The sequence below is a fragment of the Oncorhynchus kisutch genome, linkage group LG7 (assembly GCF_002021735.2).
Source record: "Oncorhynchus kisutch isolate 150728-3 linkage group LG7, Okis_V2, whole genome shotgun sequence".
Classification (NCBI taxonomy): Eukaryota; Metazoa; Chordata; class Actinopteri; order Salmoniformes; family Salmonidae; genus Oncorhynchus; species Oncorhynchus kisutch.
Window position 1 is genome coordinate 4737138 of NC_034180.2, and position 26377 is coordinate 4763514.

The window sequence follows — 26377 nt, forward strand, 5'->3', positions numbered from 1 at the left end:
CTTGCGGTCCCCAGTGTGTAACTCACCGTCTTGCTGATGTAGGAGGTGCTGATGTTCATACACTGCAGCGCCTCGCTGTTGCAGCAGCCCCCACATCTGTAGACAGACACGCAGGGTGGTTTATAGAAGGTGTTTGTAGCCGCCCCAAACTCTTTCCCCACATCTAAACAAACTTCTCGTGGCATGCACTGGGTCTTTTTCCACTCTGACACAATACCTGTTGGATGCACGTTGAGAGAATCAGACAGGAAGACCAGAGCATTAAAATGACATCATCATTCGACAAACCATGTATTGTATTGCACTTCCTGTATTGACGTCAGTCAAGGTAAGTGGCCAATCAAATGTATTTTCTTTTTTAGGTGATATTAATTTGTTTGCTAAACTAAGCACTGATCTAATGGTTTGTTATAGTCAAATGTTACTAGGCTACAAGGTCAGTTGGTCAACAACAAACAAACCTAGACAGGCCAACAGTGACGGAAAAAGCATCTCCTGAAAACAGACACTTACTTTTCAGTGTGTCAGGGTTCAAGGAAGCGAACGCCGGCAGTTCGCCGCTCGACCGCGTTTCCGTGGCTGTGTGTTCCCCTCTCAGGGGGAAGCGTGCGCCCCGCTTCGACCGGCAACTGAGCACTCTGTAGTAGTTAGGGTACACTATCCTCATCAGTTCCTCAACACTGGCCACGGAGCGCAGCTGCTGCTCAAGGTCTGGCTCCGACGGCTCCTGGATGGAAAGAACAGAGAGACCCTATAAGGACTAATGTACTGGTACCGTTATCACACATTAAGGACTGGGGAGAAGACATTAAGGTTTTTTGGTTTGAGGAGACCTCCCACAATAGTGTGGTGAACAATACAGTCAGGGTTCACGAGGAACTGTGTTACCAGAGTCAACTCAGTCGGAGACAATACCATGATCTGATGAATTGACTTAGATCTTATTGTTATTTGTTAGGAGGAGGAAGAGTGTTTAGAAAGGAATCTCATGGTGATGGTTTTGGCTCACGGACATAGACATGCCACTAACTCTCTAGTAAGTGTAATAAATGCTTGTTTAGCCACATTGAGCCCTTTTCATTGGTTCGAAGCCATTTCAATTGCGTTGGTAAAGCATTTCCTGTCCTGACAGCCAACAATTTTAAAAGATTCAGTGGAATCAGGTGATATGCATTTTAACGTAGTCTTATCCAGAGTGACTTCTACAGAAGCAATTAGGGTTAAGTACCTTGCTCAATGGCACATCGGCAGATGTTTCACCTAATTGGCTTAGGGATTTGAACCAGCGAAGTTTCAGTTACTGGTCCAAAGCTCTTAACTGCTAGGCTACGGTCTTTGAGCAATCAGTCACTCATTCATTCACGGACTGCAAACCAGCCCTTAGTAGGCTCCTGTACTTGTTGGTCTCCAATGACCTTCCATGAATCAGTTCAACCTACTGACTGTGTTAGTTTTGCGATTCATTCCAAAACATAATTCTCATTCAATGTTGAGAATCCCTTTGTATTGTGCCTACCTGTAGTAGTTGAATCAACCACAGACCTGTATTGAAATAATAAAAAAATATTATAACTACAAATAAGTGCGGAGTGAACGATAAAAAGCCTTTAACGTACGGGCTAAGACTTTATTAAAATACACCAACACGTATCGGTTACGCCTTCAGGGTGTCTACACAGTGGAGAGGCAGACCAATACTGTCTGAACGGGTAGGGAGGCGCTACTATAGCTAATGACCTGTTCTCCTTCAACAGTACAACCAACCCCTGGAAGACATCTGTATCCGAATCGTCTAGGACACCTTCGGCACCCGGTCGGCCCTCACCGACCAAACAATTGACGGGCTGCTTCCCTCCCTACACACCGCCACTCCTTGGGGGATACGGGTTTGCAAAGTGTGAAAACACGAGCACCGTCTAACAGAGTGTACAGGAGTCACCGATGAAAAGGGATACTGCTGTCTGGAACATTCCAGGAAACATGCCCAGTTAACCCCATGAGTCATGACTGATCACCCCCGATGATAACCAAAAAAGAGAGAAAGAAAGAGAGAACCTCCCTCCCTCACATTCGTCTCCCTTCAAGGTGTCAAAAACCGAAAGTAAGAAAAAAAGATCCGATAAATGTTGTTTTTGTTGTTTTTTAATCGGACAGACTCTATCTGGGTAATTCAGAATAGTTTATTATCCGAGACAGGGCTGGGATTATTAAATAGACATGACATCTTATTCTGTGCTGACCACCATGTTTACAGATGGATATGTAAGGTTCTTGACTCTAATTTACAGAGAACACATCTCTTAACTGCTTGTCTTGGAGAACATGATAATAAATACGTGACTCATGTTTGCCCTAAAGTTTGTGGGATGTTTAGTGTTTTAAAACACGTTTGACAGGATTGGCAAATTCAACAAAGACATGAACCATTATGTTTTCCCTAGTTGAGTTGTTTCCAGAGAAGGTTATTTAATAATATGTTGATATGTCTAGTTCATCTTGTATTCAAAGATGAGCCACGAGCTGTTTGCAAACATTTCGCCCAAACCATAAGGAAGATGATTGAACTGAAAGGGGAAGTGCTTTGCAGTTTGCATGAAAATTGACAGATTGGAAACATACTGATTGTATTATTCAGTTCAGGGAATGCTTGTTGGACTCCGATACTCTCCGAGGACACAGGTTCAAGCCTTTTGCTTGAACATCAGATGTCATGACAATAAACAAGGCAAAGAAAATAACTGGATGGAACAGCAGTTCTATCTTTTACTCCTGTGTCGCCAATAGTTCTTTGACAATACGACCTCAGCTACACTCTGGTTGACATAATCCAGAAACAGAGCGAGAAAGAGCTTGACCTTTCTGTCAGGTTACAGAGGAACATTGGAGTTGTTTATATATTGGACAGTGTACTGCCTGCACAGCAGTGATATTCAACTCTGGTCCTCTGGACATGCAACCTCTCTCTCCCGAGCACTGCTTTCTTGTCAAAGTATCAGGTGAAGAGGTAGAATTCAATTCCTTGTAGTAAGCGGGCATTTTCCCCTTTATTTATTCAGGAAACTCAAACACCAGAGAAACCCTGAACAAGACAATTGTATTAGACTCCTTTCATGTGTTAGTTGTCAATGATTCTAGAGATAACACGCAGGGGTCTGTTTCCTCCCAGAAACAATAGACACTGTATGTGTGTGTGTGTGTGTGCGTGTGTGTGTGTGTGTGTGTGTGTGTGTGTGTGTGTGTGTGTGTGTGTGTGTGTGTGTGTGTGTGTGTGTGTGTGTGTGTGTGTGTGTGTGTGTGTGTGTGTAAGCTTATTCACACCTTGGTCCACCCTCACGTTCTTTCACTAGGGAACAGAAATGTCTGACATCTTAAATCAAATTTAAGAGACAAAGGCAAACAACGAACAAACGTATCTCCAACTAAACATTCCGTTTAACTAGAAATAGAACCCATTGTTGTTTTACTATTGACATGGGAGCACAGAGTACAGAAGACCAATATGGAAACAGAGAGTAAGGATCCACAGTGGAATGCATACACCAGGCAGTAGACACTTGACAGTATAGTACAGTAGGCAAGCAGCACATATGATAGGTAGTCCTTTCCTGCAGTCAAATGATATTGGGATGTAATGTAATGTAATATTGGGATGCAAACTAAAAATGTTGTACATTTCAACTCTATTTCTGACATGGTACAGGTGTCTTATTTTTTTAAAGCCCATAACCATGTGTGTGAGGTGTATCCCTTTGTTTCAAAATAGAGTTGTTTCAAGAAACACTCTGTGTGACCCCGATTTAGCCAACTGCAGTAAAAAGGTTCAAATGAATCACATCCACCACAAAACACAACACTTTCATTTGCTCCATGCAGTTTAGAACTCTGCCAAGCAATCCCACTGATGATACTTACATTGACCACTGTTGACTAGGGTTCGTGCGGTGAAAGTTGGAAGTCACAGGATATGAATGACCGCGCGGACAGACGTACAGTCCGGATAAAAGAATGTTCAAAATGTAACACATAAAACCTCAGCCAAAGTTCATTTTTTGTCAGTCCTGGTCTTCATCCAAAATGGCACAGTATTCCCTTCACAGTGCAGTAAAGTAGTGCACTACATAGGGAATAGGGTGCCATTTTGGACGAATCTCTGCTGTTAGTGGAATGCACTGCCACAGGCACAGGAAGGTGAATGTATGACTGAGTGATATGGTCATGGAACATTATTGCCACACTACAAGCAGACACAGGAAATCCTCCTGACCACTATGACAATAATAACATGCCAGTGTGGTTTAATCATCAGCGTGTGTGGTTCCAATTACCAAGCAAACATGCTCACCCTTGCCTAAAAACAATATTGTAAATTGAGCTGACTTTCAATTGTTCACTTGACACCATTAGGAGGGAGTGGCTAGGGCCAGGAGGTTTCCGTGACCATGTGATCTGACCAGGAACAAATCCAGTCCCTGGTTGTATAGATTACAACCAGGGCTGTGAGATTCTCCTAGTCAGGGAAAACGGACAATAAACGATGTCAAGATGGAATCATATGCGTGGGAGTTACTTTCTGTAACGAACAGGAAAAACCTGTGGCCGAAGTAATGGCCTCAGTACTGAGTTACTGGAAGGCTGCTACATCCTATCCTGTACAGTACGGCTCTAGGTATTTCCTATGATGACAGGTATAAACCACAGCCTGAGCCTGGGCTGGACTGGACTGTGAAGCAGCAGTGTCCGTGCTTCCCCCCCCCCCCCCCCCCTCCTCTGGTTCACCGGAATCCCGGATGCTCTAGGATCCACCAGCCCAAAACGATCTTCCCAATCTGAGCCTGGAATTCCTCTCTTCCGTTCTCCTGCAGGGCCAGGGATTTAATCCGTGTTGCCAGGATTCAACTAGAATCTACCTCTTCAAATATATTACCATGCATGTATTGCCATGGGGAGTATATGATACTGTATCGTCCATTTGTATCTGTTTTACACTGCCTAAAGACGGAGCCTGATGTCATGTTCTGCGTTAGAGTGACATTTAGTGCCTGACACGATTTTTCCATTCCCAAAAGTGATGTCATAATCAATAAAAACAGTCCAAATCCTGCCAAAGTCAGACATTGACTCATCGATATTGCATAAATAGTCAATTAAAGATTTCCTAATATGTACAAACCGCATAATCTAATCATATGAGTCATATTGAAAACAAAATAACCGATTGAAACTGGTTCCCTTAAGAACAAACAAGCATCATGGTTTGGAAAAACGCTGTAACAGTGGCCAATAGGTAATAGGTCTGAGAGTTACTCAACAAATGATGTGTTTGATGTCAATGGAATGACAGGAAAACCTCAAACTATTCCTGTCCTTAACTTGTGATAGTAACATATCATCCAACAATTTAAAACTGAATAGTTTTCCACTTCCCAAATCTGCTTCAATTGATTTGAAACCAAACACAGAATTGTATTCGCTGTTGTACATCAGGACAGAACTCACTAAACAGATCCTTTAAAACCAAGGCATATCCTCTTTTGGTCAAGTCAGATCCAACATTCAGTCATCTGAAGTTTGATCTGACGACATTATGTTATAGCCACAGATGTGAAACCACTAAATATTCAAATGAAAACAGATCCATGACGAACCATAATATCTCTGATGTCTGCATATCATCCACGGTCTGTACATGAGAAGGAACCATAACTTTGAAATGGGGATAAGAGTTTATGGAATGGCATGTAGCCAAAGGCAAGGTGGAACAGAAGGCTGCTAAAGTAGGATTTTCTCCATAGTCTGATCCCACTACTAGCTACATGCACAAACACAGGAATTACACGTGTAGCATCTGTTGCAGCCATTACTTTCATCCATATTTATTAGACCCTCAGGACCAGGCTTAGAGACAGCGAACAGGAAGTAATGGAACTAGAACAGGCCTAGCTAGGACAGGCTTAGAGAACACTGTACTGGGGAAACAGACCTTGCCAGAAGCATATTCATATATCTAAATTTAGACGACTCCGGATGCAGCTAGAGTAAGACAGGACAGGTTTGGAGAGCACTGCACTGGGGAGCTGACTTAGCTACAGTACGACAGGACAGGTTCAGAGAGTACTGTACTGGGGGAGCTAATCTAGCTACAGTAAAAAAGAACAGGTTTAGAGAGCACTGCACTGGGGGAGCTAATCTAGCTACAGTAAGACAGGACAAACACCAGACTCCACTGACCTAGTTTAAGTAAGACAGGACAGGTTAAGAGAGCACTGCACTGGGGGAGATAACCTAGCTACAGTAAGACAGGACAAACACCAGACTCCACTGACCTAGCTACAGTAAGACAGAACAAACACCAGACTCCACTGACCTAGCTACAGTAAGACAGGACAAACACCAGACTCCACTGACCTAGCTCCAGTTACACAGGACAAACACCAGACTCCACTGACCTAGATACAGTAAGACAGGACAAACACCAGACTCCACTGACCTAGCTCCAGTTAAAAAGGACAAACACCAGACTCCACTGACCTAGCTACAGTAAGACAGGACAGGTTAAGAGAGCACTGCACTGGGGGAGCTAACCTAGCTACAGTAAGACAGGACAAACACCAGACTCCACTGACCTAGCTACAGTAAGACAGGACAAACACCAGACTCCACTGACCTAGCTACAGTAAGACAGGACAAACACCAGACTCCACTGACCTAGCTACAGTAACACAGGACAAACACCAGACTCCACTGACCTAGCTACAGTAAAAAAGAACAGGTTTAGAGAGCACTGCACTGGGGGAGCTAATCTAGCTACAGTAAGACAGGACAAACACCAGACTCCACTGACCTAGTTTAAGTAAGACAGGACAGGTTAAGAGAGCACTGCACTGGGGGAGATAACCTAGCTACAGTAAGACAGGACAAACACCAGACTACACTGACCTAGCTACAGTAAGACAGGACAAACACCAGACTCCACTGACCTAGCTAAAGTAACACAGGACAAACACCAGACTCCACTGACCTAGCTACAGTAAGACAGGACAAACACCAGACTCCACTGACCTAGCTACAGTAAGTCTGGACAAACACCAGACTCCACTGACCTAGCTACAGTAAGACAGGACAAACACCAGACTCCACTGACCTAGCTCCAGTTACACAGGACAAACACCAGACTCCACTGACCTAGATACAGTAAGACAGGACAGGTTAAGAGATCACTGCACTGGGGGAGCTAACCTAGCTACAGTAAGACAGGACAAACACCAGACTCCACTGACCTAGCTACAGTAACACAGGACAAACACAAGACTCCACTGACCTAGCTACAGTAAAAAAGAACAGGTTTAGAGAGCACTGCACTGGGGGAGCTAATCTAGCTACAGTAAGACAGGACAAACACCAGACTCCACTGACCTAGTTTAAGTAAGACAGGACAGGTTAAGAGAGCACTGCACTGGGGGAGATAACCTAGCTACAGTAAGACAGGACAAACACCAGACTACACTGACCTAGCTACAGTAAGACAGGACAAACACCAGACTCCACTGACCTAGCTAAAGTAACACAGGACAAACACCAGACTCCACTGACCTAGCTACAGTAAGACAGGACAAACACCAGACTCCACTGACCTAGCTACAGTAAGTCTGGACAAACACCAGACTCCACTGACCTAGCTACAGTAAGACAGGACAAACACCAGACTCCACTGACCTAGCTACAGTAAGTCTGGACAAACACCAGACTCCACTGACCTAGCTACAGTAAGACAGGACAAACACTAGACTCCACTGACCTAGCTACAGTAACACAGGACAAACACCAGACTCCACTGACCTAGCTCCAGTTACACAGGACAAACACCAGACTCCACTGACCTAGCTACAGTAAGACAGGACAAACACCAGACTCCACTGACCTAGCTACAGTAAGACAGGACAAACACCAGACTCCACTGACCTAGCTACAGTAACACAGGACAAACACCAGACTCCACTGACCTAGCTACAGTAAGACAGGACAAACACCAGACTGCACTGACCTAGCTACAGTAAGACAGGACAAACACCAGACTCCACTGACCTAGCTACAGTAACACAGGACAAACACCAGACTCCACTGACCTAGCTACAGTAAGACAGGACAAACACCAGACTCCACTGACCAAGCTATAGTAACACAGGACAAACACCAGACCACACTGACCTAGCTACAGTAAGACAGGACAAACACCAGACTCCACTGACCTAGCTACAGTAACACAGGACAAACACCAGACTCCACTGACCTAGCTACAGTAAGACAGGACAAACACCAGACTACACTGACCTAGCTACAGTAAGACAGGACAAACACCAGACTCCACTGACCTAGCTACAGTAAGACAGGACAAACACCAGACTACACTGACCTAGCTACAGTAAGACAGGACAAACACCAGACTCCACTGACCTAGCTACATTAAGACAGGACAAACACCAGACTCCACTGACCTAGCTACAGTAACACAGGACAAACACCAGACTCCACTGACCGATCTACAGTAAGACAGGACAAACACCAGACTCCACTGACCTAGCTACAGTAAGACAGGACAAACACCAGACTCCACTGACCTAGCTACAGTAAGACAGGACAAACACCAGACTCCACTGACCTAGCTACAGTAAGACAGAACAAACACCAGACTCCACTGACCTAGCTACAGTAAGACAGGACAAACACCAGACTCCACTGACCTAGCTCCAGTTACACAGGACAAACACCAGACTCCACTGACCTAGATACAGTAAGACAGGACAAACACCAGACTCCACTGACCTAGCTCCAGTTACACAGGACAAACACCAGACTCCACTGACCTAGCTACAGTAAGACAGGACAGGTTAAGAGAGCACTGCACTGGGGGAGCTAACCTAGCTACAGTAAGACAGGACAAACACCAGACTCCACTGACCTAGCTACAGTAAGACAGGACAAACACCAGACTCCACTGACCTAGCTACAGTAAGACAGGACAAACACCAGACTCCACTGACCTAGCTACAGTAACACAGGACAAACACCAGACTCCACTGACCTAGCTACAGTAAAAAAGAACAGGTTTAGAGAGCACTGCACTGGGGGAGCTAATCTAGCTACAGTAAGACAGGACAAACACCAGACTCCACTGACCTAGTTTAAGTAAGACAGGACAGGTTAAGAGAGCACTGCACTGGGGGAGATAACCTAGCTACAGTAAGACAGGACAAACACCAGACTACACTGACCTAGCTACAGTAAGACAGGACAAACACCAGACTCCACTGACCTAGCTAAAGTAACACAGGACAAACACCAGACTCCACTGACCTAGCTACAGTAAGACAGGACAAACACCAGACTCCACTGACCTAGCTACAGTAAGTCTGGACAAACACCAGACTCCACTGACCTAGCTACAGTAAGACAGGACAAACACCAGACTCCACTGACCTAGCTCCAGTTACACAGGACAAACACCAGACTCCACTGACCTAGATACAGTAAGACAGGACAGGTTAAGAGATCACTGCACTGGGGGAGCTAACCTAGCTACAGTAAGACAGGACAAACACCAGACTCCACTGACCTAGCTACAGTAACACAGGACAAACACAAGACTCCACTGACCTAGCTACAGTAAAAAAGAACAGGTTTAGAGAGCACTGCACTGGGGGAGCTAATCTAGCTACAGTAAGACAGGACAAACACCAGACTCCACTGACCTAGTTTAAGTAAGACAGGACAGGTTAAGAGAGCACTGCACTGGGGGAGATAACCTAGCTACAGTAAGACAGGACAAACACCAGACTACACTGACCTAGCTACAGTAAGACAGGACAAACACCAGACTCCACTGACCTAGCTAAAGTAACACAGGACAAACACCAGACTCCACTGACCTAGCTACAGTAAGACAGGACAAACACCAGACTCCACTGACCTAGCTACAGTAAGTCTGGACAAACACCAGACTCCACTGACCTAGCTACAGTAAGACAGGACAAACACCAGACTCCACTGACCTAGCTACAGTAAGTCTGGACAAACACCAGACTCCACTGACCTAGCTACAGTAAGACAGGACAAACACTAGACTCCACTGACCTAGCTACAGTAACACAGGACAAACACCAGACTCCACTGACCTAGCTCCAGTTACACAGGACAAACACCAGACTCCACTGACCTAGCTACAGTAAGACAGGACAAACACCAGACTCCACTGACCTAGCTACAGTAAGACAGGACAAACACCAGACTCCACTGACCTAGCTACAGTAACACAGGACAAACACCAGACTCCACTGACCTAGCTACAGTAAGACAGGACAAACACCAGACTGCACTGACCTAGCTACAGTAAGACAGGACAAACACCAGACTCCACTGACCTAGCTACAGTAACACAGGACAAACACCAGACTCCACTGACCTAGCTACAGTAAGACAGGACAAACACCAGACTCCACTGACCAAGCTATAGTAACACAGGACAAACACCAGACCACACTGACCTAGCTACAGTAAGACAGGACAAACACCAGACTCCACTGACCTAGCTACAGTAACACAGGACAAACACCAGACTCCACTGACCTAGCTACAGTAAGACAGGACAAACACCAGACTACACTGACCTAGCTACAGTAAGACAGGACAAACACCAGACTCCACTGACCTAGCTACAGTAAGACAGGACAAACACCAGACTACACTGACCTAGCTACAGTAAGACAGGACAAACACCAGACTCCACTGACCTAGCTACATTAAGACAGGACAAACACCAGACTCCACTGACCTAGCTACAGTAACACAGGACAAACACCAGACTCCACTGACCGATCTACAGTAAGACAGGACAAACACCAGACTCCACTGACCTAGCTACAGTAAGACAGGACAAACACCAGACTCCACTGACCTAGCTACAGTAAGACAGGACAAACACCAGACTCCACTGACCTAGCTACAGTAAGACAGAACAAACACCAGACTCCACTGACCTAGCTACAGTAAGACAGGACAAACACCAGACTCCACTGACCTAGCTCCAGTTACACAGGACAAACACCAGACTCCACTGACCTAGATACAGTAAGACAGGACAAACACCAGACTCCACTGACCTAGCTCCAGTTACACAGGACAAACACCAGACTCCACTGACCTAGCTACAGTAAGACAGGACAAACACCAGACTCCACTGACCTAGCTACAGTAACACAGGACAAACACCAGACTCCACTGACCTAGCTACAGTAAGACAGGACAAACACCAGACTCCACTGACCTAGCTACAGTAAGACAGGACAAACACCAGACTACACTGACCTAGCTACAGTAAGACAGGACAAACACCAGACTCCACTGACCTAGCTACAGTAAGACAGGACAAACACCAGACTCCACTGACCTAGCTACAGTAAGACAGGACAAACACCAGACTCCACTGACCTAGCTACAGTAAGACAGGACAAACACCAGACTCCACTGACCTAGCTACACAGCACAAACACCAGCTCTGGATGTCTGAGCAGACTCCCACCACAATAAAGATAGAAGGAGTTGTAAGGGAAGAGAGGGCTCATGCACCGCCATGCCGCCATCCATCTGGTGTGCAGGGTAAGCCAATATCAGGGATATCTGTCCTATTCTACTAATACGGACCCGAAATGAACTGAGATACACATCATCATGTAGGGACCGCTCAGCAGACCAGAACCCAGACAGACCGCAGGTTTCATTTGAATAATGCTATTCATCGCTAATCATTTCCTGGTCTGCTTCTCAAATGGCACCCTACTCCCTTTTTAGTGCACTACTTTTGACCAGAAATCCTCACTATATAGGTGACAGGGTGCCATTTGGGACGCAGCCTGGTGTGATTGAGATGTTTCCCGGTAGGTAGGAAGACTCCAACAATTCCTCATGTACATCCCACTACAGCTCATCCAAAGGCCAGCATCATTCCACCCTCCTTCTTCCACACTCTCTCCCCCACTTGCCTTCTTCCTTGACTTATCCCTTCTTAGCGCTAGAGCTGCTATAGCCATTAGATGTAAAACTGGCACTGTGCAAAGTCTGAGCAAATAAAATATCATAGTCAATGTTAATGTACATAGTATAGGATTATCTTTGAAAACCCCAATAAACTTTTATTGAATAATTGCCAAGATACAATCAGCTTTGCAGAAGAACTTGGAGGAAAAGGGATTTCGAACACTGATCTTGTAATCCTCAACTGCTTTCCATTTTGTCACCCTTCCACTTTGACTTTGCAGATTCGTTTCGCAGATATCTGACAGCTTGAAGGACATGTGGGATGTGTTTTAGTGGGATTAGACATGTTTATCTGTGAATGGCTGCTTGCTTTAGGGTTTCTGTGGTGCAGTGAAGCAATCAGCTCAGCCTATTTATCTGGCTCTATAGGACCACCGGGAACTAGAGCCTGATGTAGCATAGCCCACCTCCTGGCCGACTTTTCATCCCCACACATCAGCCTCCAGCCTCCACTGGGTTAGCTAGCCTCCACTGGATTAGCTAGCCTCCACTGGATTAGCTAGCCTCCACTGGGTTAGCTAGCCTCCACTGGGTTAGCTAGCCTCCACTGGGTTAGCTAGCCTCCATTGGGTTAGCTAAAATGCATATAAAACAACTTGATGTACATTTGACAAAAGCTGGATCCATTTAAGCCATGACCTCTCCCACTGGTCTACCAATGCATGCTGATTCTTTCCAACATAATGGATGAGGGAAAACCTCAAAGCATAGGACAGGAGAAAACGTCTATCTTACATGCTGTCCTATGCTAATTGTCCTTGTAGGAGCCTGAGAGTTAACTTGTCGGTTTCTCTTGACAGGGCAGGCCCTGTATGTGCAAATCCTTGAGATACACTTGAATAACTTGAGTTTCATGTATTGTCAAGAGAGAAGTGTGTGAAAATGTGAACTGCACTCACAGATCTCTAATTGCAATTGTTTTCACAGAGCAGTTGGAAGTGCTAAGCTGATACAGTGCAGAGGGAGCCCGCTCCCCAGAGCTCAGCGCTTTTTGCGGTATTGGCCGCGAGGGCATTACGTCACGACTTGTTGTTTTAGCGCTGGAGTGCTGCGGTTGCACGCTGGCAGTCGTGGTGTAAGCTGACTTAGGAGCGCAGAGCCGTGTGTGTGTGTGGGTGTGTGCGGGCATCTGTGAGTATGTGTGTGTGTGTGTCACTGTGGCATGTCTTCAGACCAGTCATGCAGCTCACACTCTTCTTCTGAACAAACGTCTTGCCTCAGTGAGTTCTCAGTTAATCAAAGACCGCTAAGCTAACCCGTTGTCTCCAAACCAGTTTCCACACAGTCTACATGCACACTCTGCTACTCCCGATGAGGAGACCACCTAGCTAGCCCTCTTGTTTAGTCATGGTGTCAGTACATTCAGAGTTACTGGGGCCCCTAAACATGTACCCATGACAAACAGGGAAGCTTGTGAGGACCCTTTGCTTTCTGAGTGGTATGACAAACAGAACAATAGAGATTAGTCAAACAGAACAGTCAATTGTGAAACTTGTAACGAAAGTCAATCAAATCGGCGTACCCACTAAAAGTATCACTATGGAGGACTTCGTATGTCGCATGTACAATGACAGGCTTAGGTTATAAGGCAGTAGACAGAGAAATTATTGGTTGAATTCCATTCCGAAAGTAATATTGCCACAATCAAGAAATGCTATCTAATATGACCCTGGGTCTTCTCCAGTCGACCAGTAAAGCTTTTCCCTCTGTCTGCTCCGTGCCTCTGTCTGAGGTCCAGAACATTTTAAATGACCCCTTTCTTTAAACCTGTCAGAGCTTAAAGGAAACCAGGCTAAGAATGAATAGGGGATTTTTCCTCTCTCTGCACCTCTACCACCTTTGTGCACTTCCAAATGGCAAGTCCTTATGTTGGTGGTATGAATAAAACCGCCAATCACCTCGTTTCCGTAGGGCTGCATTTAAAGGCGCGTGCACAAAGTCAACGCAGAGAGGCCAAGAGTTTAGGAGGAGAGGCTGGGAGGTTAAAGTCCACATCTCCTCCACATCTCATTCTTCTTCCCTCTCTAGGCTCTCTCTTTTCTAATTAAACCTCAGCTGATTGATGCTCTTCTACGCTACTGTTTTAGAAGTGGTTAAACACATGTAGGGGATTAGATGTACTTCCATATGTGAACAGAACAGGCTGAACAGGGAAGAGAAGAAAAGAGACGGACTGAAAACTGGTGCAGTTATGAAAGGCAGATTTCTTGTCACCTGCTATTCAGGACCATTGTGGTCTCTCTAGACTAGCGTGGTAGACTATTGTGGTCTATGTAGACTATTGTGGTCTCTGTAGACTAGTGTGGTCTCTGTAGACTATTGTGGACTCTTTAGACTAGCGTGGTCTCTGTAGACTAGCATGGTCTCTGTAGACTATTGTGGTCTCTGTAGACTATTGTGGTCTCTGTAGACTAGTGTGGTCTCTGTAGACTATTGTGGACTCTGTAGACTAGAGTGGTCTCTGTAGACTATTGTGGATGCTGTAGACTAGCGTGGTCTCTGTAGACTATTGTGGACTCTGTAGACTAAAGTGGTATCTGTAGGCTAGAGTAGTCTCTGTAGACTAGCGTGGTCTCTGTAGACTAGCGTGGTGTATGTAGACTATTGTGGTCTCTGTAGACTAGTGTGGTCTCTGTAGACTAGCATTGTCTCTGTAGACTATTGTAGTCTCTGTAGACTATTGTGGTCTCTGTAGACTAAAGTGGTCTCTGTAGGCTAGAGTGGTCTCTGTAGACTAGCGTGGTCTCTGTAGACTAGCGTGGTGTATGTAGACTATTGTGGTCTCTGTAGACTAGTGTGGTCTCTGTAGACTAGCATGGTCTCTGTAGACTATTGTAGTCTCTGTAGACTATTGTGGTCTCTGTAGACTAGCGTGGTCTCTGTAGACTAGGGTGGTCTCTGTAGACTAGTGTGGTCTCTGTAGACTATTGTGGACTCTGTAGACTAGAGTGGTCTCTGTAGACTATTGTGGATGCTGTAGACTAGCGTGGTCTCTGTAAACTATTGTGGACTGTAGACTAGCGGGGTCTCTGTAGACTATGGTGGTCTCTGCAGACTATTGCGGTCTCTGTAGACTAGCGCGGTCTCTGTAGACTAGAGTAGTCTCTGTAGACTATTGTGGTTTCTGTAGACTATTGTGGACTCTGTAGACTAGCGTGGACTCTGTAGACTAGAGTGGTTTCTGTAGACTATTGTGGATTCTGTAGACTATTGTGGTCTCTGTAGACTATCGCGGTCTCTGTAGACTAGCATGGTCTTTGTAGGCTAGTTTGGTCTCTGTAGACTAGGTGGGTCTCTGTAGACTATTGCGGTCTCTGTAGCCTAGCATGGTGTCTGTAGGCTAGTGTGGTCTCTGTAGACTAGGTGGGTCTCTGTACACTATCGCTGTCTCTGTAGACTAGCATGGTCTCGTTAGGCTAGCATGGTCTCTGTAGACTAGCATGGTCTCTTTAGGCTAGTGTGGTCTCTGTAGACTAGGTGGGCTCTGTAGACTAGCGTGGTCTCTCATCTTAGCTGTTGTGATTCTGTTAGAATTCGTCTCCCATATGAAATTGGTCCCATTCGTCCAGCTTTGAAATGCTGCATAATATGTCATATCGAGTCCCTGAAGATATTCTCAAACACTAAGATGTTATCAGCAACATTTCTTAAATTCAAGGACCATGACAATGTCTAGCACACATTTCTGACTACAGAGAGTTGGATCTGATTATCTAATCACCACAGAAAAACTAACTGGGCATCTTTCACTTTCTGCTTTCATTTTCCTAGTCAGAAAAGACCGGTTGTAGAGAGCCAGGATCAGCATAACAATGAGAAACAGGTTAAATGTTAACACCTGAAGAGCTCAGAAGCACCGCTTTATACAATGTCTGCTACCAACAAGTACCCTGAATTGAGCCTGTTCACGATGCATTCTAACCTCATTGACCCTTATTCAATCTCCCAACTGCAGAAAATGGGAGTTGGGAGTTTTGTATATCCTTTGTGAGTCTAATCCAACTCTTTACTCTTCAGTCTGAAGATGTTAGGTATTTTTTTAAAATAGATATATATTTCACGTTTATTTAACCAGGTAGGCTAGTTGAGAACAAGTTCTCAACAACTGCGACCTGGCCAAGATAAAGCAAACACAGAGTTACACATAGAATAAGCAAACATACAGTCAATAATACATTAGAAAAAAGTCTATATACAGTGAGTGCAAATGAGGTAAGATAAGGGAGTTAAGGCAATAAAATAGGCCATAGTGGCGAGGTAATTACGATACAGCAATTAAACACTGGAATGGTAGATGTGCAGAAGATGAATGTGCAAGTAGAGATAATGGGGTGCAAAGGAGCAAAATAAATAAATAAATACAGTATGGGGATGAGGTAGTTAGATGGGCTATTTACAGATGGGCTATGTACAGGTGCAATGATCTGTGAGCTGCTCTGACAGCTGGTGCTTGAAGTTAGTGAGGAAGATAAGAGTCTCCCGCTTCAGCAATTTTTGCAATTCGTTCCAGTCATTGGCAGCAGAAAACAGTAGGGAAAGGTGGCTGAAGGAGGAATTGGCTTTGGGGGTGACCAGTGAAATATACCTGCTGGAGCGCGTGCTGCGGGTGGGTGCTGCTATGGTGATAAGTGAACTGAGATAGGCTTTACCTAGCAAAGACTTGTAGATGACCTGGAGCCAGTGGGTTTGGCGCCGAGTATGAAGCGAGGGCCAGCCAACGAGAGCGTACAGGTCGCAGTGCTGGGTAGTATATGGGACTTTGGTGACAAATCGGATGGCACTGTGATAGACTGCATCCAATTTGTTGAGTAGAGTGTTGGAGGCTATTTTGTAAATGACATCGCCGAAGTCGAGGATCGGTAGGTATGCTAGGACCATCAAGAGTTCAGCCTGCTGCCCTGACCCAGTCTAAAGCGCTTGGTTAAATTGTGCTTAGGAGCATTTTTTTTAATCTCTAAAGGGTTAAGCTAGTGATAAATATATGTGATTATTGTAAAAATCTGTGTTTGCTTAATTTACTATGATTCATTTCCTATTTTGCCATGTCTAAGTAATAATAAAGAGTCTATTGACACACCCATGCATCAATCTAAGTAACATAATACAGAAATCCCCATCAAAATCTGTCAGTTTAAGCTACAGGCTCAATTCACTGAGTGTATAAAAAATTAAGAACACCTGCTGTTTCCATGACATGACCAGGTGAATCCCTTATTGATGTCACTTGTTAAATCCACTTCAATCAGTGTAGATGTGGGGGAGGACACAGGTTAAAGACAATTGAGACAATTGAGACATGGATTGTGTATGTGCGCCATTCAGAGGGTGAATGGGCAAGACAAAAGATTGAAGTGCCTTTGAACGGGATACGGTAGTAGGTGCCAGGCACACCGGTTTGTGTCAAGAACTGCAACGCTGCTGGGTTTTTCATGCTTAACAGTTTCCTGTGTGTACCAAGAATGGTCCACCACCCAAAGGACATCCAGCCAACTCGACACAACTGTGGGAAGCATTGGAGTCAACATGGGCCAGCATCCCTGTGGAACACTTTCGACACCTTGTAGAGTCCATGCAACTCAATATTAGGAAGGTGTTCTTAATGTTTTGTACATTCAGTATGTATATATTTAATATTTATTTGACCTTTATTTAACTATATTTAAATATAGCTTCTATTTGCTGTGTTACTTTCTCTGTATTTCTCGTGTGTTTTCTTACCTGTTTCATTCTGACTTGTATAATGTCCTGAACATTATATTCTCTCACCTTGATATTGAATTGTTGTGAAGTAGCTTGCAAGTAAGCATTTCACTGTACCGTTTACCACCTGCTGTCTCCTGTGCACGTGACAAATAAATGCTGGAACTTTGAAATGACACGCGGTGCAGTATCATAGCAGGTGATAACATGCTAAAAGGTCAATATTTATACTGGTACTCTCTAGCCCGGGTTTGTTGTTTTTGTGTTCTGAGAGATTCTGCGTTTATTAGTTAAAGCATTCATCCAAATAGGTTGCGAAAAGAATGGAACGGTCCTTGGCAGTTCAGTTCCTCCATTATTATGGGATGTTCTGTTCTTTGTCAAACACGGTACAGGAAACGTGGCGGAAGAGACAGATTAGTGAATCACTGTTTACACTGATAGGATTAAACCTGTATGCAGTGATAGACCTTGTCAGTAACCCCATGAAAGCATGGCAGATGTTCGATATTAGGAAGAAATTAGACTTGCATAACATCACTGCTAGCTGGTGCTAACATCAAACATCAAACACAAAGCAATTTGCTGTTTTTTTGTTGCACCAATTAGGCACAATATTTTTAGGGGGTTTTGGCACTTCAAGAGAAAATGCGTTCAGCCATTATTAAATCATGAAATACTTGTTGCATCATCTTAACAATGGGAATTAAGCATTGTTTGGTCACACTACACCCTAAGCACCTGGCACTGCGGCTACTGTTCATTTCCAGCCCACGTGAGCTGAACTAAAGGGTCTCCACTGCAGATAAATGTGTTTTGAAAACATCCAAAACTTCTTCTGAGGACCGTGAACTCATTTGGCCTCTTCTTGACTGCATTGTTTCCACAAAGTTGGTGAGGCGAGGGCAAGAGAGTGTCAGAGAGGCACCATTAGTTGTCCTGAAGGACCATGGGAATACATTCTTCTCTCTGTTCTCAGCTTTACATTAACCAGACAGAGTTAGCACACAGCCATACTTCTGACAGTGATGTTGATCCTAGCTTACGGCATGTCAGCTCTAGTTTTGTAGTGAGCTACCACCTGCTGGCTGCTGTGTGAGGGAGCTGGAGGGTTCAGTAGCAGACAGACAAACAGTACTGGTAGTCAAAGGCTTCCCACTGTGCTACTGTCACAGACATATGGACACACTGAGGATTCAACTGAGGATCATTGACTGCTTGTTGTTCATAAGGTTCACTATACGGCCTGGGTTTATGAGGGGGTCGTTAGTAGCACTTTAGTAGCACAGGCTGAATGAGGCAGAAATAGAGAGAAAAGATAGAGAGGCAGAGAGAGAGAGAGAGAGAGAGAGAGAGAGAGAGAGAGAGAGAGAGAGAGAGAGAGAGAGAATAGCGTGTTTGTGTGGGAGAGAGTGAGAGCATTGTACTCCTGGGTGGGTACAGGCATGTATACATTAAGGCGTCTAAGCATTAACTCAATTGTCTGAAGCAGCATCAACATCATGTAATGAAAAATGTCTTGTATATATTTGTTAATATTTTTGTCCTCTTATTGTAATCCAGTGCTTGGGACTCCCATATTCTCCACTGAACCTCTGACAAGTTTTTTTCTCTCCATTTTGGCAGGCACTCAAATACTTGCCATTGTAGACATTTCATAAGCACATTGAGATGGCTAGTTTGGCCATAAAAGTGACAGCTCTCTTGTAATACTGACTGTAATTGCAACTGTGTCCTAACTCAAAGGACAGCTGAACTTTGACCCTCTCTCCCTTCGCCTATGCCACATCCAAACCCTACAACCTTACAGTGCCTTGCGAAAGTATTCGGCCCCCTTGAACTTTGCGACCTTTTGCCACATTTCAGGCTTCAAACATAAAAATAAAAAACTGTATTTTTTTGTGAAGAATCAACAACAAGTGGGACACAATCATGAAGTGGAACGACATTTATTGGATATTTCAAACTTTTTAACAAATCAAAAACTGAAAAATTGGGCGTGCAAAATTATTCGGCCCCTTTACTTTCAGTGCAGCAAACTCTCTCCAGAAGTTCAGTGAGGATCTCTGAATGATCCAATGTTGACCTAAATGACTAATGATGATAAATACAATCCACCTGTGTGTAATCAAGTCTCCGTATAAATGCACCTGCACTGTGATAGTCTCAGAGGTCCGTTAAAAGCACAGAGAGCATCATGAAGAACAAGGAACACACCAGGCAGGTCCGAGATACTGTTGTGAAGAAGTTTAAAGCCGGATTTGGATACAAAAAGATTTCCCAAGCTTTAAACATCCAAAGGAGCACTGTGCAAGCGATAATATTGAAATGGAAGGAGTATCAGACCACTGCAAATCTACCAAGACCTGGCTGTCCCTCTAAACTTTCAGCTCATACAAGGAGAAGACTGATCAGAGATGCAGCCAAGAGGCCCATGATCACTCTGGATGAACTGCAGAGATCTACAGCTGAGGTGGGAGACTCTGTCCATAGGACAACAATCAATCGTATATTGCACAAATCTGGCCTATATGGAAGAGTGGCAAGAAGAAAGCCATTTCTTAAAGATATCCATAACAAGTGTCGTTTAAAGTTTGCCACAAGCCACCTGGGAGACACACCAAACATGTGGAAGAAGGTGCTCTGGTCAGATGAAACCAAAATTGAACTTTTTGGCAACAATGCAAAACGTTATGTTTGGCGTAAAAGCAACACACCTCATCACCCTGACCACACCACCCCCACTGTCAAACATGGTGGTGGCAGCATCATGGTTTGGGCCTGCTTTTCTTCAGCAGGGACAGGGAAGATGGTTAAAATTGATGGGAAGATGGATGGAGCCAAATACAGGACCATTCTGGAAGAAAACCTGATGGAGTCTGCAAAAGACCTGAGACTGGGACGGAGATTTGTCTTCCAACAAGACAATGATCCAAAACATAAAGCAAAATCTACAATGGAATGGTTCAAAAATAAACATATCCAGGTGTTAGAATGGCCAAGTCAAAGTCCAGACCTGAATCCAATCGAGAATCTGTGAAAAGAACTGAAAACTGCTGTTCACAAATGCTCTCCATCCAACCTCACTGAGCTCGAGCTGTTTTGCAAGGAGGAATGGGAAAAAATGTCAGTCTCTCGATGTGCAAAACTGATAGAGACATACCCCAAGCGACTTACAGCTGTAATCGCAGCAAAAGGTGGCGCTACAAAGTATTAACTTAAGGGGGCTGAATAATTTTGCACGCCCAATTTTTCAGTTTTTGATTTGTTAAAAAAGTTTGAAATATCCAATAAATGTCGTTCCACTTCATGATTGTGTCCCACTTGTTGTTGATTCTTCACAAAAAATACAGTTTTATATCTTTATGTTTGAAGCCTGAAATGTGGCAAAAGGTCGCAAAGTTCAAGGGGGCCGAATACTTTCGCAAGGCACTGTATGTCACCAACTCATCTAGCTCATGTTTGATACTCTGTCTCAGTGTTCTTTCTTGGTGAAAAGGGATGAAGTGCTGAAAAGAGGTGTGATACACACTCCTCGTAAGACGAAGAGTTGCGACAGGTGGGTTGTGTAACAGAGATAACCTAGAGATAAAGTCGAGCTGAGGAAAGCAGCTGTGAGGTAATCGCTTCCACCTGGGATCTAACTGTTGGGCTTACGAGAACAACGGAGTACTTCACATACTACACTGACTGTCATGGAGAAGACAGGAAACAGCCTTTAACCCCTACTCCCTACCTAGTCTCTTCACATAGTATACTGACTGTCATGGAGAAGACAGGAAACAGCCTTTAACCCCTACTCCCTACCTAGTCTCTTCAAATACTACACTGACTGTCATGGAGAAGACAGGAAACAGCCTTTAACCCCTACTCCCTACCTAGTCTCTTCACATAGTATACTGACTGTCATGGAGAAGACAGGAAACACTCCTTAACTCCCACTCCCTACCTAGTCTCTTGAGTATATCGGGGAGGACTGGCTAGGGGTCCCTTTGTAGCTCAGTTGGTAGAGCATGGTGTTGTAACGCGAGGGTAGTGGGTTCGACACCCCGGACCACCCAAACATGACATGTATGCACATATGACTGTAAGTTGCTTTGGATAAAATTGTCAATTGTAACACAAACACCCAGGACTCCTGTACCTACACTACCAAGAGCCCCCCTTACAGAGGTGTGTGTGTGTAATAAAGCAAACAGGCACAAATCAAGCAATGTTTCAACATGAAATAGCTACATAACAATTATCCAGACCAGACTATTGGGAAAGACCCACCGGCATGCACAAAGGTCTACGCTACGGTTGGGTTGAGGTCTGATCCAAACCTCAAGGTGACCACAAATTACAGCCGCCCCTCTTATTAACATAACTGTGATTACATAGACACACACACACACACATACACACACACACACACGCACGCACGCACACACACACACACACACACACACGCACACACACACACTCAGACCAATCACCGCAGTCCCTATGGGAGGTGTTTAATGTTTCCATTCGATTTTTTAAATGTATGTCATATGAGGTAATTTACTTACACAGTGAATTTCATAAGCCAGAATGATACTACTTTGATATCAGAGGTAGGTACTGGAAGTGAAACTATCCAGACAGGACATTTAGTTTTGTCAGGTCATAAAGACGTATGACTGTAAATAACCTTTATAAGCCAATGGGAGTACATAACAAGATCATTACTGAACACACACACACACACACAGAGAAAGGAGAAGAGAGTATAAGAATGAGAACCTGTGTTTTCAGTGCATCATTACAGCTGCAGGCTTATTTGAGACACTAAAAGTAAACTAGTAGCAGTGTTAATCCCACCAACTAAGTGTCATATTATAGGTTCAAATAGCCACGTGTTTAAGATTATCCCTGTCTCCTTATCTCTTACTGCTACTGAGGAACACACACACGCACACGCACACGCACACACACACACACACACACACACACTGAGGAACACACACTGAGGCACACACACACACACACACACACACATACACTGAGGCACGCACTGAGGAACACACACACACACGCACACACACACACACACACACACACACACACACACACACACACACACTGAGGAACACACACTGAGGCACACACACACACACTGAGGCACGCACTGAGGAACACACACACACGCACACACACACACACACTGAGGAACACACACACACGCACACACACACTGAGGAACACACACTGAGGCACACACACACACACACACTGAAGCCCCCACAGGTCTTGACACAGTGACACCTGCCTCCACCCCCCTTTCTTCTGCTAATTTGAAAATGCTCTCCTCTTATCTCCTCTGCATCCTTTCATTGTGAGGAATTTTCACTGCTCTCTCGCCATCTCATCCATGATAGCCCCCCCCCCCCCCCCCCCCCCCCCCCCAGCTGGAGATAAATATTATCCCCTGTAATAAAATGCCAAATATTCCGAGCCTTTTCCCCATTCAAAGTTCAGATTAAATGACCTCCTGTTGATGTGCCCCTTGTTTCAGTGATGTCTATATTCACTACATACTGTACGGTAGCGAATGTTCAGTAACTTACATCATCACCAATATGTGGAAAGTCAAATATTATGACTTGTACCCTCTGCTCCATCCCACATTCCCCAATATAATGTTAAAATGTGTTTGAATATCAATTGAATAATTTACAATGCATAATAGTAATGCATAAAGTAATTATGCGTGAAATAGAAAACATGTATCCAAATACATACCCGTGCATCCCCTTGATCCTGATCATAATCATAATAATCGTGATTGAATTCATGACTCGATTCACTGGCTAGATTTGCGTAGAGAATCGCTGAATTGGCAAGGAGAACAGATATTCCAAATAAGTGCATTTTAGAAGTCTTTATCCGGAGCAAAAAAAGGTACTCCTTATTTGTTGACCTCTTTTGGTCAAGCGCTGTTTCTCAAGTTATTTTTCCTCAAAAGAAAATTAATAGCGCATCAGATATCCGAATTTTCGTGAGACCGCTGTCATAAAAATGATGGTGCGATGACGACAGGTCAAAATAAGGCCGTTATTTTCTCCGTGAAACGAAAGCTGCTGGAGACAACTCTTTTCACTTGTGAGCTTTCTGCGTCAAACTTCTGTGTCAGCGGCGGCATCCACCCAGCGAGCAGATGAGAGTTTGGGGAGCATGAACGTCCTCCGAGCAGAGAATGGCATGTTCAATGCAATTTCACGGTGTCACTAGATATTCCTCCTCCCCCTGCATGCGTTTTTTCTTCCCAGCAGCTCAGTCTGTTTCTCCACGGAATAGCTGCAATTTACTGCTAAAAATATGATTTGGGACACGCGCACCTTCTCTTGGAGACGTTGGAGACGAATCCCTTGTGGACTCAACATGTGGAGTGAAATGTCCTTGCTGTATATCAGTAGTTGTACACGGACTACTACATATTTATATCGCAGAACTATGCTTAATATCGCCAGGAGTCAACACTTTTACCAATTATCAAACCCTGTATTGCCATCATTACGAACGTTTGCAAGGTGCCTTCTGTGGCCGCTACTAATGACTTACAGATGTCATTTAACCCATAACAATCCATATCCTAATGCAAGTGGGGATTTATAATCTCAAGCCTGACATATTAAGTATATAATATTTGTTATATTTGTAATACACGCCACGGGGCACTGCCATATGTCTTAAGCATTATACTTCATTTAACCAGATTTGTGTGAGTTCAGTGTGGGAATTTAGAATGAAATACTTTACAGAAACGCTGCCCAACACGAGTATGGCGTCATCAGAGTGAGAACCTGGGTGTGTAATATTTACTGTTCACTTTTTATTGTTCATTTCATGTTTGTTTATCAATTTCACTTACTTTGGAAATGTAAACATATGTTTACCATGCCAATAAAGCCCCTTGAATTGAAATTGAATTGAGAGAGAGAGAGAGAGAGAGAGGGAGAGGGAGATCAGCGCAGTTTGTAGTGCTCTGCTCTGTAGGGGGTCTCTCTACATGCTAAACCTCAAATTCATTGAGGGCTCTTATAATAGTTTGGAATGCAAGCCACACTGAAGGATTTCCAAATCCCTTTACAGTCTTGTAAGTGGCCCCTCTTCACTTAGCTAGAGAACTACAAATAGTTTTAATGGATTCGTTAAACACACACTGTTATACTGTATTGTATTATGCTAGCCACTTAGTTAGAATTTGTTCCAGCTACATCAATTTAGGATGATATGTTATAAGGTTTATGGGATGGCAACCTATATAATACAAGTTAATCACACTTGTTGCGGTTGCATCTTTTTATGTGCGCTGTGTTTTCATGTTCACTGGTTTTATGTTGCTGTTTTGGTGCGTGATCACCAAGGATAAGGATTTGCTAAACGTCTGATTTGTTTTGGCTAACGTTAGCTAGGTGGCTAATGCTAACGTTAGCTATGCTAGGGGTTAGGGTTAGGGGAAGGGCTAGCTAACATGTTAAGTAGTTGCAAAGTAGCTACTTAGCTAAAATGCTTAAGTTTAGGGTTAGGTTAGGGTTAAGAGAAAAGGTTAAGGTTAGAGTCGGGGGAAGGGTTAGCTAACATGCTATGTAGTTGCAAAGTAGCTAATAAGCTAAAATGCTAAAGTTGTCCGTGATGATATTCGAACACGCAACCCTTTGGTTGCTAGACGTTGGGTGAGTTGGGTGAAGTTCATTCTAAAGTAGAAATTGAGTCATTATTGTATAATAGACATCAGACATTGAATCAGTTGGCAATGAAATACTGACACCTCAGCGTCCTTTAGCTGTTGGTAGATATGCCACATGCCCCACACTAGGATGAGGAGTATATATATATATATATATATATATATATATATATCAGGTTGCGGGGGTAACCTCAATTGTATTACTACCACAAGCTGAAAGATTGTAGATAAAAGATTTTGCCATGAGCTGGAGTGGAATCAAAACTTTGAGTCGGCCACTAATTGTTAATCTGATATAGGATCTTGCCTCGTTTTCGTGTGTATCAATAACTTGTAGCACGTAATGTAAAGTAAACCCGCGTCGATTTGAAAATGGAATTTCACATGTTGATTTCCCCTTTGGGATAGCTGTCAATATGGAGTCTATTCACAGACATATCCAATGCCAAACTATTTCACAATCACTGTTTGGTAGAATGGTAGCACTGCTGCTGTGTATGTTAATACACGTTACCAGGCAACCATGCAGCTATACTGTTTTTATATCAGTAAGTGCCATAAATGATCAGTAAGTGCCATAAATACAGTGTCCTTATTAGGACAGCCTCAGAGTTAGAAGAAGTTGGTGTCAGATACAAGCGAATGTTCCTACCGATTCACGGTTGTCTGTATGACTCACAAAGTCAAAGTATTTGTCCCTCTGTAACCTTCCTGTATACTAAAGGTACCAGAAGTCTGTTTTGAGCTGTCACCCAAAGGAAGTCATTAGCACTTATCGTGTTTTTGTGACTTCCTTATTGTTTGACGTAACCCTTGTGGAAAATTGCAACATGATAACATTCTTGGATTTTGATCAACTGGAGGCATTTTATTAAA

At 44.0% G+C, this 26377-nt stretch overlaps 1 protein-coding gene across 1 annotated transcript in view; it reads right to left on the reverse strand.

The window, feature by feature from the left end:
* The window catches only part of LOC109894032 (vascular endothelial growth factor C-like), a 59501-nt gene extending 35297 nt beyond the window's left edge, over window positions 1-24204 (reverse strand). Inside the window, exons 1-3 of the mRNA XM_020487248.2 lie at window positions 23554-24204; window positions 514-727; window positions 27-217 (exon numbers count right to left, since the gene is read on the reverse strand). Coding sequence (XP_020342837.2) covers window positions 27-217; window positions 514-727; window positions 23554-23682 — 534 coding nt within the window. The 5' untranslated portion in view covers window positions 23683-24204. The remainder of the gene's footprint in view (window positions 1-26; window positions 218-513; window positions 728-23553) is intronic.
* Window positions 24205-26377: the final 2173 nt, after the last annotated feature.